At 36.4% G+C, this 21,879-nt stretch overlaps 1 protein-coding gene across 1 annotated transcript in view; it reads left to right on the forward strand.

Annotated features, from left to right (window-relative positions):
* The window catches only part of pigg (phosphatidylinositol glycan anchor biosynthesis class G), a 175,639-nt gene extending 155,644 nt beyond the window's left edge, over positions 1-19,995 (forward strand). The window contains exons 11-13 of the mRNA XM_059516243.1: positions 894-1,212; positions 5,974-6,137; positions 19,126-19,995. Coding sequence (XP_059372226.1) covers positions 894-1,212; positions 5,974-6,137; positions 19,126-19,345 — 703 coding nt within the window. The 3' untranslated portion in view covers positions 19,346-19,995. The remainder of the gene's footprint in view (positions 1-893; positions 1,213-5,973; positions 6,138-19,125) is intronic.
* The last annotated feature ends 1,884 nt before the right edge of the window (positions 19,996-21,879 follow it).

Here is a 21,879-nt window from a genome sequence, read left to right on the forward strand (position 1 = left end):
CTTGAGTCTAGTGTGAGTTTAAGCATGCTCAAAAAAATCCTCCATTATCAAAGTCAAATGAATCTCTTACCTACTATGTCTTGTTCTATATGTATGTATATTTCCATTTTGAATTCGTAAGTTCAGTCAGCAAACATGTGCTCAACACAACTTGGCCTTTTAGCGTTAACTCATCTGAACGCCTCTGATTGGCCATTGCATTAATAAGCTCAACAGAATCGTGTGATTGGAGATAATGCAGAACGCAGAATTTGATGCATCTTTAGCAGATCTAAATTTAATGCCGCAGTTTAGACTTTTTATTTCATTTTCACTTTATTAGTGACATCCTTAATAGGTTTAGTTTAATTGTACATGGGCATATTTGTCCAATTTGGTGGCATTTTTTCCTCAACCCCGCGTTAATTTCAGACCTGCGGCCAGAGGAACGCTAAGTCTTATCCAGCTTTACATGCGCTTCGCCTATAGACAGCAAAAATTACTGAATTAACATTTACAGTAAAGAAATTGACATTAATTTGATGATAAATAGCAATATTTAGCTAAATATAATTATTTATACTAATATCTTTGATGTTGACCTGATATTGTCCCAGCAGTTTTGCTGGTGTTTGCTACATTGTCAAAAGTGAGAAAGAGGTCTTTGAGTCAGTTTCTCCAGGTGAATCCACTGACCCCCTGTGGGCTATAATCAGTAACTTCTCCTCTCTGCTGCGAAGCACCAATCCTCGCTGTTATTGCTTTGCCCCAGATGAAGATGAGCCTTCAAACAAAAGGGTGCTTGCAGTCGATATCGATTCTTCCTTGTGTAAAAAAGAGAGCGGGGTAAAATGTGTGTATTTGATGAGCCTAAACAAGAATATTCTTTCTGTTTTTCTCATGTTTTCTTTCAGAGGAACCGTCGAGGCGCGATTCGTCTATGTTTTCGTCCTTGGTATTTTGTTCACCGGTGTGAAAGACCTGTTGCGCTCGCAGGTGATGTTATCAGCGGGGGACAGTGGGCGGCTGAAGAGCAGAGGACTGTGGGAAGTGTACTCCGGGGTGGTGTTACTGGTGGCTCTGCTGTTCAGAGCTCATAATTTACCCACGCTGGCCTGCTGTCTGCTCATCCAGACCGTCATGGCTCAGTTCATCTGGAAGAAGCTGCACTACGATGCCGCCCAGACTACCATCATGCACTACTGGTTCGGCCAGGCTTTCTTCTACTTTCAGGTAATGATAAGAGAACATCTTTAAGAATGGCTTTGTTTAGTGAAACAATACTGGTCTGGTTTCCTCCATTAATGCATATCGATTAAATAATTGCCGTTTCATTGTTCTCAGGATGTTTTCACACATTGGGGTCAATCGCTCGCCGAAAACCAGGGTTTGATTTCATCAAGAGTTAAAACGCTTTTCACATTGAAATTATGAATGATTCACCGTATTTCTTTTGGTTCTAAATAAATGCGACTTATAGTCAAGTGTGACTTATATATGTTTTTTTTCCTCGTCATGACATATTTTTGGACTGATGCGACTTTTACTTAGGTGCGACTTATAGTCCGAAAAATACGGTACATTGAAATCATGAATAAGGCTGATTGCACTTATTTGGCACCGAACCTTGGTATGTTCGCGTTATCATTGTTATAATACCACCATTGAGACTTGTTGATGTAGGAAGAGAAGGCAGCAAAAATGGGAAGCTTTTATTTTTTTTTATGAAATGTTTTTGTCTGGTTTTGTCAAAATTGTTTATATGAAGAACTATACTTTTGACTTTCTGCTTTAGTGTTACTATTGTTAACTAAAACTATTGAAATCATTTTCATTAATTGAAAAAAGGCTAAAATAAAATATAAATAATAGGAAAATATTGAATAAAAAAACACTAATTAGAAATGTTGCCTTGACCACTAATATATAAAAATAGACATCAAAAACAAAAAATATAAAGATGTTCAAATATTACTAAATCACTAAAACTGAAATACTGAAGCTAACTAAAGCTGAAAAAAATAAATAGAAGATAAATTGAAATTACTAAAAATGATAAAAGCACACAACAAAATTACAAAAACCTAAGCTAAAATTAAAGCGGGAGATATAAAAATGAAAAGCTAATTCAAAAGAATAAATAAAATATAAAATAATGATATTATAAAATGTTAAATAATATATTGAATAATTCAGTATTATGAATTAAAAATATAAATAATTACTATAGTAGTATAATAAATAATCCTTCAAGAGACTCAAAGAATGCAGTCTGGAAAAATAAAACAATGAAGAGGCTTTCAGAATTAATCAATTCCAGCAACTTCCATTGCAACCAATTGATGGTTGTGAAAATAAATAAAATATGCATGTTAGGGCAAAAGTGATCCAATTACGAAAGGTTTCATTCCAACTCTTGCTAGTCGTTTACACTATTCATCAAATTTGGAACAAGTATATAGTAAAACAGTAATATTTGTGAAATATTATAATTCTAAATAATAGTGTTTTCAGTTTATAAATATTTTTTAAAGTGTAATTTATTCCTGTGATGTAAAGCTGTATTTTCAGCATCATTACTCCAGTCTTCAGTGTCACCTTCAGAAATCTATCTGATTTGCAACTCAGTTATTGTTATCATTATTATTATTATTATTGATGAATTATTCATAATCAGTGTTGAATGTTTCTCAGTGTTTAAATACCATTATGCATTTTGTCAGGATTATTTTAGCTATAGAAAGTTCAAAAGAACTGCATTTATTTTTTTCCATTTATTTTTCTTTGTTTTACTGACCCAAAACATCTGAATGGCAGTCTATCACCGTTTCCACATAAATATTATGCAGCAAAAGCTGTTTTTAACTTATATTAATAATATGATGATCACAGGAATGAATACAATTTAAAATATAAAATATAATTTATTAAAAACTTTTAAGATTTCTTAGTTTTACTGTTTTTACTTCATTTTTTCATCTGGTGAGCAGAAGAGACTTCTATTAAAAACATTACATATTTTGAATCATTCCAAACTTTTGAACTTTAGTATAAATGACCTAAAAACTGACAGACGTGGAATAAAAGTTGCAAAACCTTTTTCCCAGCTGATGAAGGACGGATGGACTGTTTATAAACCTGATCAAAAGAATCGGTTTTATAATGAGACATCAAGAGTAAATCAAATCAGAGCGGAGTGTGTGTGTGTGTAAGTGAGGGTCATAAATGATGCTTTACTGGCCAATTATCATTTAAAGCACCCGAGCATGGAATTATGGGCTTGACAATGACATCATCATTGAGGGTCAATGCAACTGAACTGTTAAAGGACGGATATATTCTTCTTTCTCTCTAGTCATTAAACAGGGTGGAGGTGATTGTTAATTGTAAATTGTCACATTGATTTAGCTAATTTTGTTAGGCCAGGCCCTTTTTCCGCCCACCCTGAAACTTCAAAATAGCATGAAATATTGGAAGTAAGAGAGGCAAGAGGAGAGCGATTGAGGAGGAGGATTTTCCAATCTGCCTGTCCTGACAGGAGCAGCCGGAGTGACAGACACAGCCTCCTGTGAGCGGCTGACAGGAAAGAGCAGGATCTGTTCGTTTGTTTCCCCTCTTCCTCATCCATCCATCCATCAGTCGAGGGACCCTCAGACTCGAGTCTGTCAGTGGAGACTAGAAACACAGCGCTTCTCTCACCTCACCTGAATAACTGCAGGGCGCCTCAAGCCAGTGCTGCATCACTCTACTACTGTTTAAATCAGCCGATTCCAAACTTTCTGTCAGCTTAACCCTTTAGATGTCAAATATTTACCTGAAGTCCCACCTGAAATTTTTTATTAATATTTTAAATAACTATTATTAATGTCCATGGTTTGCTGAGGTTGGTTGGTTATTGGTCAAACAGCATGAAATTAGTTTTTTAGTAAGTATTTTATTTTAATTTGTTTTTACTTATATATGGGGCTGCATTAAAAAGTTTTTTTTTTTCGATTTTATTCTCCGATGCTGGTTGATTGTTAAATGACATGATTTTTTAGTGTTTTATTTTAATTATTTATTTATATATATATATATATTAAGATTATTTATATAGGACTAGGGATGTTCATTTCAGTTATTTTTCCTAACCAAAAACCAATGCTCATTAACTGATTATAAACTGTTAACCGACAAGATTATTTAAAATTAGAATTGAATTAAATTAGAAAGGATAAGTGTCTATGACCCATTAAAAATACTAACATTCGTTTCCCGAGGATTAATTTTACATGTGCAAAAAGTAGCAAACAACAGAACATGAGGATTCACATGCATCACATCACGCACCTGCAGCGCTTCGGCGAGCGGAGAAAAACATAATAAAGCTAGGCTATTTATAGTGAATAAATAGGCCTATATGAGAAATATATTTTTACTTGAATAATAAATTACGAAACTCGCAGAGTTTCTGTTCATTTTTGTGCTGCGTGAAAGGAAACCAGACGGCAGAAAGCGCATCCTATTTTTCTTTAGGCTTATTTTACAAAAGCACAAAGATTTGTTTTTATTGTGAATGTACACAAAGTTTAGTTTTACTACTTTGACAATGCAGCCTGTTCATTATCATATTAAAAATACAGTCAGTCAAACATATGAAAAAAAACCCCACACTGCCCAGTTTAAATATGTAGTAAAATCTGTGCCGTTAAGGTTATCACCGTACGCCGTGATGTTATGCAGAACATTTTGTTTTACGTGGATATTGGAATGCGAGTGAAGTAGGCTATAATAAATAATAAAACATTGTGAATACGGAAACATTTGATATTGTGTCGAATGAGAGACACAACGTTGGTTTCAGTTTCGTTTTAGCCTAAATTAATTTGTTTTGGCTTGTCGTTTATGTTGCTATAACTTCTTATAGGCTATTTTTTATTCTTGTTACTTTTTGAATCGGCTACTGTTAATTAAAAGGATTTGTTGTTGAGTGAGGGGAACTAAAATAGCATAGCTATGTTTACAGTGTTGATTATAATGTTTGTAAACATTTTGCATCGGCATTAGGCCTATTTCTGAATGAAATAATAAAATGCGACTTATTAATAGGCTACGCCATGTATGTTTTTTTACATACACAATTTTTTTATACACGTAGCGTAGCCTATTTTACAATGCAGCAAACCTTTTTAAATATTTTGATAAATTACTGAAAATAAATAAATAAATAACTTTTTAAACCATTTAACTGATTGTATTAATCGGTCAAAATTCTTAACGGTCGGTTAACGGTTAATCAGTTAAAATTAACATCCCTATACAGGACTGCATGTATGTAGGGCTTTATAATAATAATAATAATAGTAGCAGTAGTAGTAGTATTTTAACCCTTTAAAAGTTAAGATATAAATATACTACTGTTGTAAATTATCCAGTGAAATTAAAAAAGGAGTATTTGATAATTATAATAATTTATTTTAAACTGGAATGTACAATACTAATATTTAAGATATTTACACCTTAAGTTCTTCACTTTCAAATGTTCAAATCCTCAAGCTTTTATTTTGGTGGAATACTGTTGAAATGCTGTAAACTTCTATTCACAGAAGTTTTGGAAATTATGCAAATGTAAACGTGGTGCACATTGCTTTCCTAAAATAAAACACTGCCCAAAAGCTATATACTTATTGAATAAAATCTACCGGTGATTTTATAATCCCACTATGTTATAGAAATTTCATTTTTATGGAGATGTGCATACACATTTATTTATTTTAATTTAAAATTCGATTATTATCTTTTCATCAACTCAGGAACCCATATTTAGCATAAATTCACAATTAAGGGGTTTTTAAGCCCCCTAGCACAAATAATTAAAGGAGTTAAATCAAAAAATATGAATTCCCTTTGCTCTATGTTATTCTAGACAGCCATGGCACATTCATTTTTGGGGTCTTTATAAAATGTCAAAATGTATATTAACCTATGTGTGTTGATGTTTTATGGTCTATTCAGGGCAACTCTAATAACATTGGGACGGTGGACATCTCTGTGGGTTTTGTGGGTCTGGAGAGTTATGTGGAAGCACCTGCCATTTTCCTGACGGCGCTGAGCACCTACGCAGGACCGCTGCTCTGGGCCTGTCACCTGCTGTGCTTCCTCAGTTCACAGAGAGACAGGTAACACACACACACACACACACACATACAAGCTCATGTTGAAGGACTGAGTTAGGACTCAAGTATATACCAGGAACATTTAACATTTGTAATATATTCAACAAGAAAACTGTTATCAATTTATTTCATTTCACAATATTTCTGCATTTTTTTAATCAAATAAATGCACTCTTGGTGAGACTTCTTTCAAAAACATACAAAATTCAAATGTTTGAACTGCAGTGTATTACGTGTTGTTTAGCAGATGCTTGTGTTTAAAGTGTTCAGTGTGTTTTATTAGGAATCGAAAGCCATGACCTCGGCATTGCTAGTGTCAAGGTTAGTACTTTACCGGAGCTACAGGAACAGTACCACTGCAGAAAACGCTAGAGGACGGTCTGAATGGAGCATGTACATTAAGTGTTTCCAGCTGAATACTGCCTTACAAACACAGTAGTCATACTGAACATTGTCGACTTCCAAACAGGCCTTGTGAGCTCTTGAGAAGTCTCTAATTAAATGTGTCATTTGAACTTCCGGCAAAAGCTAGTCCTGAATAAACACAAACAACCTGTTATTTTTATCTATCTTACCAAAATCCACATGTACTGGTGACTACAGGCAGTGGTGTTGTGGTGCCAGGAGAAGTGGGTATACTTTTCATTTATGCCCCCATTTTTTTTAGCAGCCTAACAAAGGATGAACGCTCTGATGTAAAAAGTGACGTAAGACTAGTCTTGCATATTTAGTAATTAATATACTATACGGTAGAGTCCTGCACGGGTCCATTTTTGGAGACCGGCGCCCACCCGTACCCGCAAAGTTGGCACCAGATCCGACCCGTCACCGTGATAATATAAAAATTAAATCCGCACCCGTCCAGAGTCCAAAGTGCGCTTTGTTTTGCGCCATTCAAGCAGCCTACCATCGGCACCTAAATAGGCTATGGAACCTGATAACTATACGCAAATAGACCTATTAATAAGAAAAAAAAGAACAAGAAAAAATACAACCTGAGCCTGTCGCTCACAACCTATGCATTTACTTTCCCTTAAGGTTACTGTGCAGGAAAAGGATATCGTCCACAGTCCCAGGTTTAAGTTGCGTTCTCCGTTCTTGAATTACAAATCCAGCTGTGGGAAAGTCTCTCTCGGAGCGCTGTCGCACTGTTGCAGAGGTGGTGACGTGATGGGTCAAATGTCATATCGTTGTTGCGTATGTGTAATGGTAATTTAGACATTCAAATATTGCACATATATTTCATCCGTGCTACCACCCACCCGCAAGGAGTTAATTATCCGCCCGCATCCCCGCCCGTGAATTTTAGAAATGTCAAAATCCACCCGTTTCAGCCACTTTTATGCGGGTATCTGCGGGTATCCCCGACCTGTTGCAGGACTCTACTATACGGATCCATTCAGAATCTAAAAAACACATTCAGGCTTCACCAGCCTCCGTTATAAAACACTGTTGCTTTTAAGCCAAATGCTTGCTGAAAACAATAATTCTGGATGTGACTCTAAGCAATCTCTAATGAATCAGTCGGGTTAAAAAAAAAAGAAAAAAGATCTGAATGCAAAAACTTGCTTCTTTTAATTTTTAAGGTATTGTTTTCGTTATAATATGTTGATTTTAAATTAGGAGTCAATAATTAAATATTATTTTATCACTCTGCACGCAGTGGTGCAACTGCACATTTGCCAAGTGGTATGCAAGATCAGTGTTGGCGCCCCCTGTTTTATAGTAGCCTCTAATGCTAACTCTCGCTGAGAACTTTCTGTAAGTCAGTGACAAAAAGCCCATTACTAGCTTCTGCATGGAAGGATAAAAACTCATCAGGAGTGAAAAAATTGACAACGGTTTGAACCCCCTTTCCCCGTGTTCATATACCATAGGGAAAAAAGTGAAAAGTAAAAAAAGAAAGAAAAGTGTGTCACTTAACGTCCCCTTTGGTAGTTGATAAGCATCCCTGATGGTAGACCACAGACATTAGAACACATTTGATTGATTCATTTTTATTTTCAAACACATGTAATATTGCTCACTAGTTAGGTCATTTTTAATGTATAAATTCAATATATATATTATTATTAATTTGCCTCAACAAATTGTATTAAAATGAATATCATGATTCCCACTATGACCACTAGTTGGCACTAGAAGATCATTTATTCTCTAATTTAACATTTCCACTCTGGAATATAGTTCTTTTCACGTGTTTTGCTAATGGAATTATATTTACACATTATAAAATAACTATTGTAGCATTTAAAAATCTCTTTTTTGTCAGAGTTCAGCATTGTTTTATATTAAAGAATGAAGTAGCAAGAGTTTTCAACTCTTCAGATCTACTTGAATCACATAGATGGCCTGTTTTGAATTAAAATTGCAATTTTCAGTGAAAGTGGCTAGTTTGGTATCCTTGTTTACAAGCTTCTTAGTTTCTCTCAAATATAAATCAAACACACATTCACAAACATGTTTTTTTTTATCAGCAATATAGATACTCAGAAATTGCATTTATAGCCTGAATCCGATTTTATTTTGTATTTTTTTTTTTTTTTTTTTTTTTTTGCACAACGAATAGCCAATTTAAAAAGATGCTGTATTTCACTCTTGCAATAGATGGTCAGTAAACAAGCACATGTAAAGGAACAGATTCATTAAGGCTTGGCCAGTTCACAAGGCAAAAGAAAAAAACATTTACCAGTTATGAAAGTTTTTGAACATCAAGTGCAGCGGTCACATAAACGTTGCCAAATTTTTGAATGGTTGTATACAACAAGACTATAATTCTTCCATCGTGCAAATTATGGTCATTTTCGTCAGTCAAGGCTCGTTAGTATTCAGCCTGATTTAAATCAGACACAGAGATGCAGTGCGGTAAGATCACATTTATTTGAATTAATTAATTATATCAATTATATGAATTAGTGAGAGAGAGAAAAACAGAGAGAGAGAGAGAGAGAGGGATGAAAGTTCCGTGTGTGAAGCGCATGTGTCTGCACGTCTCTCTCTACAAGCAGTGAGACATAAAAACAACCATTTTACCCCCTCATTGCAGAGAAATATAACGTTGCGAGTCAGTAGTCTGTCTAAGCTATTTTACTATTCTCGGCTAAAACTCTTAAACTCTTAAAACAACATTCTGTGTAAAAACAGTATTATTTATAAAATCACAGCAGAGTGATACAAACAGTGAAACGGTTGGAGTTCTGTTATCACTAGAATATTGCACTCCTCTCAGCCAATCAGATTCGAAGACATGAAAGAACTGTTGTATAAAATAATACTTACTGTTACTTACTGTTCTTTGTAATTATTTGTATTAATTAGTAAAACCTACACCAATTTTAATGAAACAGGCCTTTCCTATTGTACCTTTAAGACTCCTATATGTACTGTATATGAATGTAAACTTATAGTTTTGAGTCCTTGTGGGTTATCATATACAGTATATTTCATATTTGTGACATCATACCAGGGTTATTTTTGTTGATTACATCTAACATCATTAAAAAAGCTGATCTGAAATACAATATAAATTTAAAAAAATTATATATTGAACTTATTTTATCTCTCATTTTCGTTTAATTTACATTTAATTTGATGTACTAAAATAGCTAAAACTGAAATTAAAACCTGTAATAGACATTCAAAATAAATGAATAAAAAAATCACAAAGACAAACTATAAATCGAAAAATTTAAATTAATACAATTTATAAAAATCAAAATATGAAAAAAAAAAAAAATCTAATAGCGTGTCAATTATACTAAAATATCTGTATTTTTTTCAGGTTTTTTGGGAACGTTTTGTATTACCTTAGTTAAGAGTTTTTCTACAAAGTTTGGCAAAGAACATTGTGTTTTACTCAACATTGGCCTCATTAAACAGAGTTTTATGCAATGATGCTGCAACAACCTTTCGATGTGACACTTTTTTATTAAAGATACTGCAGTGCAGTAAAAAAAAAGCTTGAAATGACTCATGAGTTATAGGGCAATAACAGTGCTTCTGTAGTTCACTGTAATGGGGACGTCTGCAGTTTTTTTTCTCATAGCAAACCTCTTCTTTCATTTTCTTTAGCCTTAGAAATTTGTGCTGCATTTAAAAAAAAAAATCTCAACATTTGTATAACTTTAAAATAGAAAACAGACAAAAAAGACTGTTTTCAAATATTGGGGCCTAATCCATATATCAGTGATGCATAATTACAGAGCATTATGGGAATATTAATCAGTGCTAGTTTTTTAAGATAATTGTTTTAATGGCGCTTGAAGTGATCTGTCAGAGAGAATGAGGAATCGGGGGCCAGTTATTAGAGCTCGAGCTGGTAATGATGGTACAATTAGAGCCACGCACAGAACAATGAATAATGGAAATCATGCCGAGACAATCAGACTTCACCCAAGACACACACACACTTACACAGATTTTACTGGCCTCTCGATTTTTACAGAAATTATTCTTTAAGAGGTCATTCCAGGAGGAATCAAATTTTCCTTGGTCATTTGAGCAAAAAGAGTTACTTACTGTAACATTCAGCACTCAAGACTTCCTCCGCACTCTACAAAAGCGTTCTGACATCAGACATGTAAGACCACCCACATACACACTGAGGTGTTCAGAAACTTGTTCCATCCAGTCATGATGAGGCAATAAGAAGCAAGTACTGTAGGATAGATACTGTTATTACTAAACAGCTGAAGAACTTTGGGATCTTTTTTTTCTGGGTTAGTTCACCCAAAATCTGTCATTACTCACCCTCATGTCGTTCCAAACCAACAAGACCTTTATTCATCTTTGGAACACAAATTAAGATATTTTTGATGAAATCTGAGAGCTCTCTGACCCTCTGTAGACAGCAACACAACTGCATTATTCCCAGGTCCAGAAACATTGCAAGGACATTGGTAAAATAGTCCATGTGACATCAGTGGTTCAACTGTAATTTTACTAAGCTACAAGTATACTCTTTTGGCACAAAGAAAACAATAATAACATAATTTATTCACCAATTCTTCTCCCTGAGTTACCATCTTTTCTGACATTTTTGACAGTACCCCAGAACGTAATCAGTATTGTTTACATTCATCATGCCCACGCTGTCTACTGAACGTAAAACATGCTGATTACATTCGGCGAAAGTGCACGCATACTGAACATAAACAACGGTAACTCATAGAGAAGAATTGTTGAATAAATTAAGTTACTATTGTTTTCTTTGCACACAAAAATTATTCTCGTAGCTTCATAAAATTATGAACAACTGATATTTTTTAAGTTAATTAAGTAAGCCATGTGACTTATTTCTAAGAAATACCATTTGGTTTTGAGTTTATTATGGACTTGTTCTTAATTGGAGTTGTTTTTTTCTAGCAAGATCTGGCAATGCTAAATCAAAGTATACTATGTGATTTTTATTTTACCACATGCAGAAAATACTCAACACAGATTAAGTTAATTTAAGTTAATAACTAGTTAACTAGTTAGTTCAGGTTCTGTACACACTGTAAAGAGTTTCTGTGGATGCTGTTGTCACTACCTGAAATTTTCAGGAGTTAAAGGTGCAGTAGGAGATCTTGGAAAATTCTAACTTTAGCCTGATAGCACTGAAAGCAAACGCCCCATGAGCGTATATGTTCCATGCAAAGGGCATTAAAGTGTGTGAGACGTAAATTTAAATAGTATTTATTTAACCTACAGAGGTATATTGTGTCACATTTCACACTTCTCTAGTAAATTTTGTATGTGTGTAAAGACGCAGCACAGCACAAATCCGTGAATCCAAAGTAACGTAAACTTAAATGGATTTCCCCTGCTCAGAGAGTAGGGAGCAATGAACACTGTGTAGGGATCCTATCGATCAGAACACAGTTCATGCACGTAGCTCACTTCTAACGAGCTGGTTATCTGAATCGGGTGTGTTAACTAAGCAAGGCATGCAATATATGGAGAACGGGGGGCCGCAAGGACTGGAATTGGGAACTGCTGGGCCACATCATTCACTGGTGAGAAAACTTTAAACGTACAGCAACACCAGGATGTAAGATGGGGTTGTTGATGTTTGTCTGCCATTCGCGCTCTGTCTGCACAGTGTGCGTAAACGCGCTGATGACGTATCCTGCGCAATCAGGTGTGCAGAGTTACACCTGTTTCACATATAATCCGTCTGCAGTGCGTATGCAGTCCGAGTGCATTACGTATGTGGTGCTGAAGCAGCACGGACTCATTGTGCTTTCACACAGGATGCATTTGCAGTCCGCTACTGATCCATGGCTGTTTAAGCCACAAAACACAACATTTGTCCATTATTTTGATATCAAATCATGTAAAAATAATAAATAAATAAATAAATAAATATAAAAAATTCAAAAAGCTTTTTCAGCCTTGTGATACTCTTTCATCACAGTACAGTAACAATCTTTCATAGACATATTTGAATTCAAATATAAACAACGTATTAGTCATGCATTTGACTGCTAGGTTTTTATAATAAGTTGCTGAAACAAGCTGCAACACATTTAAACACAACATTAGCCTACTTTTCTTGTTAGGATATCGCAAACATTTAAAATTAAACCTCGCCCTTGACAGAAACAGTCGCCTCTCGTGCATTTTGCATTTAAATCTTTATTACACGAAATGCAACGGGTCTTAAATAACTTTGTTTTTCTGCCTCTATAAAAGTGCATACAGTATATAATGTTGCCTTGTTTCTCTAAAGCTCTTTTTCTCTTTTGCTCTTTTTCTTGTTTTAAATCTAGCCAAAACCCATGTGTTGCATGTAATACACAGTAGGCTTTAATTAGTATACATTTATTGTGAAATGACTGCATTTCTGTGTCAATCGCGCTGTCACTTTAATTCAGCGCGTGCAGCACAGCAAAAATAGACTCGGTACGTAAACGATCGCTGCACTGCTGCAGACGCACTGCTCCTGGAACGCATTTTGACGGACTGCAACCGCGTGCAGTGTGAACGCTGGAATCCGTTAACATGGGTACTGTAACGGTAAAAACTCCATGATCACGGGAAGAAGGAGGCGGGAACCGGCGGACAATCAAATATAAACTTTAATGACAAAATAAAGATAAAACAGCACGTCAGCCCCTCACGGACGACTGACGCGCACAAATAAAAACCAAACACAACTAAAACCCAGGCCTGGTCCTCTCTCGTCCTTCACTGTCGCCGCTCCTGTTTTGTATCCTTCCATCTCCTCCATGGGACTCGAGACCGGTGGGTCAAGCAGGTGTCGCTCATTTCCAATCACTCCACTGGCCTCGCTCCTTTTCCCACGTCTCTCGGCCCCGCCCCACTCGTCACAGGTACGTAAAAAAATACGCAACGCATATGCACTGCAGACGGAGTATGTGTGAAATGGGCGTTATGCTAATACATACATTGAACGGCAGGTAGGAAAGCAAATTAAAACGCTCGGATTGAGCATTTGATTGGAAGAACATTTATTGGTCCTACGCCTTTCATAGAACTTATAAATACAGATACATTCATTTAGACCACTTAAACTAATGTTTGCTATCGGGATGTGAAGAGACTTTCAACCAGTGTAACAAAAATATTTCTAAAGACCATATTTTCCAAAGTCATCTATATCACCTTTAATTTGGTTGTAGAATTAACAGTTGAATGAACATCCTTGTTGATCCTGGAACAACATTCCAATCAACCAATCATAATTGAGATATAACTTTTCAGAAAATATCTGTTTTACGCTTACAACCAGAGTTAGGTGCTTTTACACCCTTGTTAATCAGCTATCATTTCCCACTGATTTTAGGAATAAATTATGGGTAGGTTTAGGGGTAGGGATTGGGTTAAGTCTATATTTTTGGACAATAATGTTGATCCAGGATCATCAGAAGATGTTGATCCAGTCTTGGCAAAATCATGGCAACCGTGTGTATTGAACAGGATTAAGCACTAAAAAGTGAATTTACAACCAAATTGAGCTGCAGTGTGTTTGTGGCCTTTGCGTAGCAGCTGCAGATTCTTCAGAAATATCCCAACTTTAAAGCATGCCGCTGCATTTTATTAGAGTTGCTTCTCATTTTGCATGCAAACACAGAGGGCATTTACATACTGTAAAAGTTTTAAAGGCACATCATTCTTAAGTGGGGTTTGAGAGTTGTTGTTTTCATCATGTGTAAATATTAATATTCATGATTTTTAAATCATTCTAGAGCCTAGACTGGTGTAGTTGTGATGAAATTTATATCTGATTATCATAAAACACAGGATGTATGCATAATTTATTTGCTTTTACAACAACACTTTAGTATTGCACCACATTTTTTCACTTTGCAGTTTAATGCCAGTTTTTCAGTTATGCCTGAGAATGATACATTGTTTACTATTTTTATGGTTTGGGAGTGTTTGAATTGCACTCTTTAGACCATGGAATCAATATGAACACAGATGCATTTGTGTCAGTGATGTCAGGATAGGGCAAAATTCTAAATGAAAGATGGAAAAAAAGAACAATTGGTTCAAATTAATCAGCTGAAATTTTAATGGAAGTTGGAAATTTAAGGAATTTTATTCTGAGAAATTGGATTGTGAAAAAGCTTTTTCCACCCTGATCCACATATTGTAGGTTAATTAATCTACAGTATCTATCGATCAGTCATTCTATCTACAGGAGTTCTAAACTTTCAAACTTCAAAGCTATTCAAACTTTGCTTTTCTAGTTAAAAATTAGTTATATGATTTTCTTTGAATTACAGTTAATTTTGCTTTCCTTCAATTCGAATTAAAGAATCAAATTTGACTTTAAAAGGCATTTGCAATTCATTTGTGACCCTGGTAGATACACTCTGCATATCCCATAACCCCACATAAATGCAGAACATCAAACTCTGCCTTTGTGAACCACCCACTCTTTATTTATCTCATTATAAAATCTGTCCCTGTGAGGCTCGAAGATTTCCCCTAAAGTGCTGTCTGACTAGATCCTGATAAATGACCGTCTTAAGTGGTGAGACGTTCAGTCTGACTTACATAATTCAGCATGCTCAGTCAGCAGTGTCACTATAGCGCACAAACTCATACACACAAGAGATCCAGGAAATGCTCTTTGATCAATACTCCGCTTTCTGGAATCCCTGCAGGCCCAGCTGACCCATCCCCCATCTGAGCCGAGCATTTACACAATCCATTTGAGAGAGAGAAATACGGAGGCTTGTTAAGAGATATTTCATTTCCTCCGAGGCAACAGGTGCTTTGTGTTCAGGGATATTGAATCCTGCAAACAATCTACTACCCGAGTGTCTGAGGTGTGGATTTGAATTGCAAATGCCTTCTTCCGCCGGCAAACTCCTCGCAAGGCGGAGAAGAACCACCGTTCTGTTCGCAGAGAAATTTGTGACAGACGCGGGAAAATGATTTTAAGCAGTGCTGTCGGGAATCAGCAGCGGAGACTGTGATGTTGTTGTACAGTTTACAGAAGATTCACTGTGAGTATGAGCAGCTCCACAGGTCTGGAAATCAGCCGGTCTGTTTATACAAGCGAACTGTCAGTCAAAATGATGGAGCAGTCAAAACTGGACTGAACAATATGTTGTTCCTCAGATGATTCAGTATTAAATGTGGTTTGCTGTTTGCTGTTGTATTGATTGATGGTATGTCCAACAGAACAGAGAGCATCATGTTTTCAGTCTGTCTACTCTTGGTAAACTATATTGTCCTTTCTGTCACATTCCTATTTTGTTAAACTTGAGGAAGTAGTAGAAACTAACCAAGATTGCTCCAGATTTTTGCATATTACAACAGCAAAAACAAACAAGTTTAAAGGAACAGCTCACCCCAGAAATGAAAATTATCATTTATTCGCTCTCATGTCGTTCCAAACCTGTATGACTTTCTTTCTCCTCCAGAACATAAAGGAAGAAACTCTATTAAATTACCATAAATGTAGTCAAGCTTTGTGTCCCATCAAAGGTTTGGCACTACGTGAGGGTGAGTAAATCACTGTCCAATTAAATGTGTTTTGTTAGTGATTTTTCCTGTCAGTCTTTGGCTTTTGCTTGTTTGTCTCGTAATATAATTTAAATTCACTGTTTAGTTTCCAGGTTGAACCCTGCACTGCTCTCACTTATCCTTGCCTAGTTCCCTTTCACTGTCATATAAAATGTGTGAGCGTAATTACACCGGATAGGAAATCTCCCAGAATGAGCCTCTCGCTTTCTCCCTGTGAGAGGGGTTTTATAGGCCAGACTGCGGCAGTCCCTTTGGGTAGAGGAATGAGGGAGTTTAAACTCACTACAAAACACGCCAGGCCATTGTGCTCATCCGGGAGCATCTTCAGCTGGCTTGATCCAGCTCGCTGTTTGTGAAAGATGGGAGCTGCATGCTTGATTATTTTCACCTAATGTTTCACTTGCCATATCAGTATTGACAGAAAGCACTGTGTTTACCACTTCAGGGAATTGGGCTATCAATATTTATGTCGCCACAACAATAAATTTCCATTTTTTATGCAAGGCTGGTGCCGGAATGTCTTTGACTAATGTCCGCAGATTGTGGAGCTTTTTCTGTTTGGCGCTGTAGAACCTGCCCTACATTCAAATTCATGTGAAAGAGGAATAAGGGCATTTGCTCCTTGGAGAAGCCAAACTCTCACAGTGTGAGTCAAAGGTTGACCTGACTGCTCCCACATTGATTTGCCCAGGGCTAGAAAAGAGATTTCTGATACAACAGCCTGCAATCCAGGAACTAGATTCTGTTGTCTATCATATGAGTAACACTTGTTCTTCAGGCTGAAACACTGAATATTTGTTCAAAATGAGTTAAAATGACAGAACGCTGTTTTATTGTAGGTTGGGGAAATCTAGTCTAGTCCTGCCCAGTCTAGACCAGTTCAGTCCAAAGTACTGTAAATCACTCCAGTTTATAGGCTGTTTATAGGCTGAGACCATCTAATCTAGCCCAACCCAACCATAACCAAAGTTAAATCCAGTATTTCAGTAAATCCAGTAAAATCAAAGTTTAGTTCAGTGAAATGTAGTCCAATACAGTTTTTAGATTGAGGCCATTTAGTCTAGCCTAACACACTTCAGTCTATAATAGTCCAGTCTAATCCATTTCAGTCCAATGTAGTCCAGACCAATCCAGTCTGCCATCAGCTCCAGTCCAGTTTATAGGTTGAGGCCATCTTGTCTGGCCCATAATAGTCCAGTCCTGACTGTTCTAGACCAGTTCAGTCCAAAGTAGTGTAAACCAGTCCAGTTTATAGGTTGAGACCATATAATATATCTGTATCATAATTCAGTCCAATATAGTCTTGCCCATTCAATATTGTCCAGTTTATAGATTTAGGCCATTTAATCTAGCCTAACCCACTTCAATCCATTCTTGTCCAGTCCAATCCATTTCAGTCCATAGTAATCTAAATCAATCCATTCTATCATCAGCTCCAGCCCAGTTTATAGGTTGAGGACATCATATCTAGCCTAATCCACTTCAGTCTGTACTAATCCATTCCCGCCCATTATAGTCCAGTACAGTCCATTCTAATTCAGTTCAGTGTAATCTAGTCCTGTCTGTCTAGTCCAATAAAATCAACTCCAGTCCAGTTTAGAGAATGAGGCCACTTAATCTAGTTAAATGTATTAACCCACTTAAATCCATTCTATTCCAGTCCAATCCATTTCAGTCCAGTGTAATCTAAACAAATCCAGTCTGTCACAGCTCCAGTCTAGTTTATAGGATGAGGCCATCATATATAGCCTAACCCACTTCGGTCAATACTAGTCCAGTCCTATCCATTCCTGCCAATTATAGTCTAATTTAGTCCGGTTCTGTCCATTCTAGTCAAGTCTAATTCAGTTCAGTGTAGTCTAGCCCTGTCAATCTATCCAGTATAATCAATTCCAGTCCAATGCAGTGAAATGTAGTCCAGTCCAGTTTATAGATTGAGGCCATCTTATCTAGCCTAACCCACTTCAGTCCATACTAGTCTGGTTTTGCCCAGTCTTGCCAAATTCAGTATGGTTCAGTCCATTCTAGTTAAGTGTTAGTCAGTTCAATGTAGGTCAGTCTAGTCCAGTAAAACCATCTCCAGTCCAGTTCACTGCAGTGTAGTCAGTTCAGTTATAGTTTGAGGCCATCTAATCTAGCCTAACCCACTTCAGTCCATATAAATTTAGTCTTGCCCATTATACTCCATTTTAAACTAGTCCAATACAATTCAGTTGTAAATTGTCTAATCCAGTCCAGTCTGTTATAAACTGCAATTTATAGGTTGAGGTATATTATCAGCTCGGTCCAATTCAGTGCAACGCAGTTCAGTCCAGTTCATAGGCTGAGGTCATTTAAACTAACCTCCCCACTTCAGTTCATACTAATCCAGCCCTGCCCTTTCTAGTCCAATTCAGTCTCTTCTAGTCCAAACCAATTAATCTAAACTAGCCCAGTCTAGTTTATTAAAGCCAGTCCGGTTTATAGGTTGAGGTAATTTAATCTAGCCTAGCCAACTTCAGTTCATGATAGTCCAGTCCTGTTATTAGTCCAGTTCAATCCCTTTTAGACCAGTCCATTCAGTTCTTTCCAATGTAATCTACCCCATTCTAGTCTATTAGATTTAATCTAGTTTATAGGTTGAGGACATCCAATCTTGTCCGGTCAAATGCATGACAGTCTAACACAGTCTAGGCTAGCCTGATCCAGTCTATTCAAATCCATCAAGGTCCCATTATCTTTTAGTATGCCGGATTATTGCGTCTAGACCTGCTGATGGCTGCCCCGTCAGACCATTATCTTAATGAATGTACCGTAGACATTTGTCGTGAAACATAACACATAATCAAAGGTTAGTAAATGAAGTAATAGCTTTTCCATTAGCATTAAACGAGGAATGAACCACAGTCGATGAAACCTGATGGTTTTATGACTGCAGTCTTTTATAATGACACATATCATAGACTCAGTCCAGACCATAACTGGACAGCACATCTTTATTCTGGTCTTTTTCTCTCTCTTTCAGGTCTGTAATGGGTCTTGGTCATGGCAGCTACTGCTTCGCCCTCCTGCGGTCCATCCCAGCCGTGTTTTATGTGGTTCTGGTCACTGGTCTCCGATACCACCTTTTCATCTGGAGCGTGTTTTCTCCGAAACTCTTGTACGAGGCCATGCACACCCTCATCAACACCGCAGTGTGTCTGTTTTTCACCTTTATGGATCAGGAACGCTCGGCCAGACCATGAATATAAAGGCAGAACCAAAGCCAAACTCAGGTACAGAGCAAACGGTGCAGTTGAGTTTTGTGCACCAAAAGGAGAAAATGAGAGAAAAAGCGATGGGAGAAGGTTTTCGATAATTCTACTACTGTGAAATGAGGTCAGCGTTAAGAATTCAGAGCTTACATGGAGATTTGGCTTGCTCTACTGACCTCTGCTCATTTGTGTGTGTGATTAAATTATTTTTTACATTTTTTGAGGGGTCTTCGATAGTGCAGATAATGTATAGGAAGACTTATGGGTGTACATGTGATAATCCCTCTCATTCTCTATGCAGTTTTCTTCCTAAAGCTTTACAGATAATGGAGAGTAATTCTTTCTGTATCTTGCAATTTCCATTCCTGACCTGCTTCACCTTAGAATAATACGAGATAAGATACATCATTAATAACTCTCCCCTTGCTGAGATCACAGCAGATGTAAACTCCTCACACACTTGAAAGCTTTAAGAGATCCTAAATATCTTTTAAATCATATCTAAACACAACTACACGAGACATTTTAGTTGAATCCGTCTGTTGGAAATCTGAATTGTAAACTGATTTATCTTGGGAAGTGTTTTTCTTTATCTCAGTTCTTAGATCTGGTTAATATTAATAAAACAAATCCTTTTCTGATTGAGAGTAATTCATTTCTTCATGCTTTTTAATGTGTGATTCACAGTTTTGCCTCTCTGATTTGTTCTGATACAGTCGCTGTGTACAAGTTTAAAACAAGTTTTTGACACTGATTAATAAGTGTCAAAATCACTTATTAATCAGTGACACTAACAGTGGGACCGGGGCGCTGCACAAGATCCCGGGCCCTATGCATAGGCAGTCCTAATGCCCCCCCGAAAAAATATATTCCAGACTTTTCAAGGGCCCTCTTTTCCTTTGGGGCCCTGGTAATAAGTACTGGTTTTACCCCCAGTCCGGCGCCCCTGAGTGGGACTTAACCAAACGTGATGCAATAACACACTGACCATCACAAGACTTTTTGTCTTTTTGCTTTGTTTCTGTCTTCATTACATTGTGCTTAGTAGCTCTGCCCTCAGTGAAATCTTATTTGTCAAAAAATCTGCTCCATGTGACTGTATATTAAACAATCATTCTCTGAATGGCAAATTTATATTGTAAGTTTTATGTTTTAAGTTTTGCTTCCATTAATGGTTAATGACTGTTTTATTTCTGTTGTTGATGATATTGACATACATTACCATTCAAAAGTTTAAGATCAAGATTTTTTAAATGTTTTTGAAAGAAGTGGCTTATTTTGACCAAGGCTAAAATATAGTAGGAAGCAGTAATATTATGAAATATTTTACAATTTAAAATAACTGTTTGCATAAAAAAAATGTAACTTACTCCCTAGATGCAAAGGACCGAAACTCCAGTCTTCAGTGTCACATGATCCTTCAGGAATCATTTAAATATGCTGATTTGCTGCTCAAGAAACATCTTTATTATGATCAACATTGAAAACAGTTGTGCTGCTTCAAATTTTCACTTTTTTTCTTTCTTTTTTTACTATGTGATGTATGGATGGATGACATTTTTGTTTTTTGTATATTGAATAGATGTGAAGGGATCATAAATGTTTAATGTTTCTTTTTATTATTGTTTCTGTTATGTTGAAGTCTGTAATGCTACTTAACATCAGGATGCTTATGCAGTTCAAAATGAGAACTGATAAAGGAATTGTTGAGGATTCTGGAATCGTTTTAATGGTTAAACGCTGTATGATTCCTATCCCTAACTCTAGCAGATACGGTGAAGGAAGTGGGCGTTTGAGATGTCTGCTTCCTCCCAGTGAATCGTGCTCTGCTTTGACCTTTTTATTGGCTGGAGAAGTTGGGAAAGAGTAGAGAGCAGAGTCTCTCCCACTGGAGCAAATATAGTCTGGAGGTTTAGTTTGACCTCTGGGATTCAGTTCTGCTTGCACTGTGTTCCGAGTGCCTGATTTAGAGACCCACAGAGCACGCTAATTGTATCTTTCCAAGGATAAAAATACTCAATATTTGACATGTGAACTATTACCCTTCGTTTTATATAAGGGATAGTGTTCAGGGATAGTAATTCAATCCCAACTTCATCCTGAGGGTGTTTATTTAGCAATCACGACTCAACGACATTATTCTGCTTATTGCACAGCAGCTTACCAAATAAATAATTGAATGCACATTCAATATTCTTTTGAGTTCAAATTACTTTGTTCATGTGAGAAGAAAGAGTGTGGAGTGATTAGAGTCATTACAAAAAAAAAACTAAAAGACCATGTAATACAATGATTGACTAATCAGAATCAAGTATTCCAGAGAGCTTTATGAAAAGCATTCATTTATTACTGCTGTGAGATTTTATGTGGTAAGTTATTAGATGTTTTGCTTATTTAATTTAAAGGAATGGCTCACCAAAAAATATATATATTATTTACTCACCTCCAGGCCATCCAAGATGTAGATGAGTTTGTTTCTTCATCAGAACAGATTTGAAGAACTTTAGCATTACATCCCTTGCTCA

The sequence above is a fragment of the Carassius carassius genome, chromosome 29 (genome assembly GCF_963082965.1).
Source record: "Carassius carassius chromosome 29, fCarCar2.1, whole genome shotgun sequence".
Classification (NCBI taxonomy): domain Eukaryota; kingdom Metazoa; phylum Chordata; class Actinopteri; order Cypriniformes; family Cyprinidae; genus Carassius; species Carassius carassius.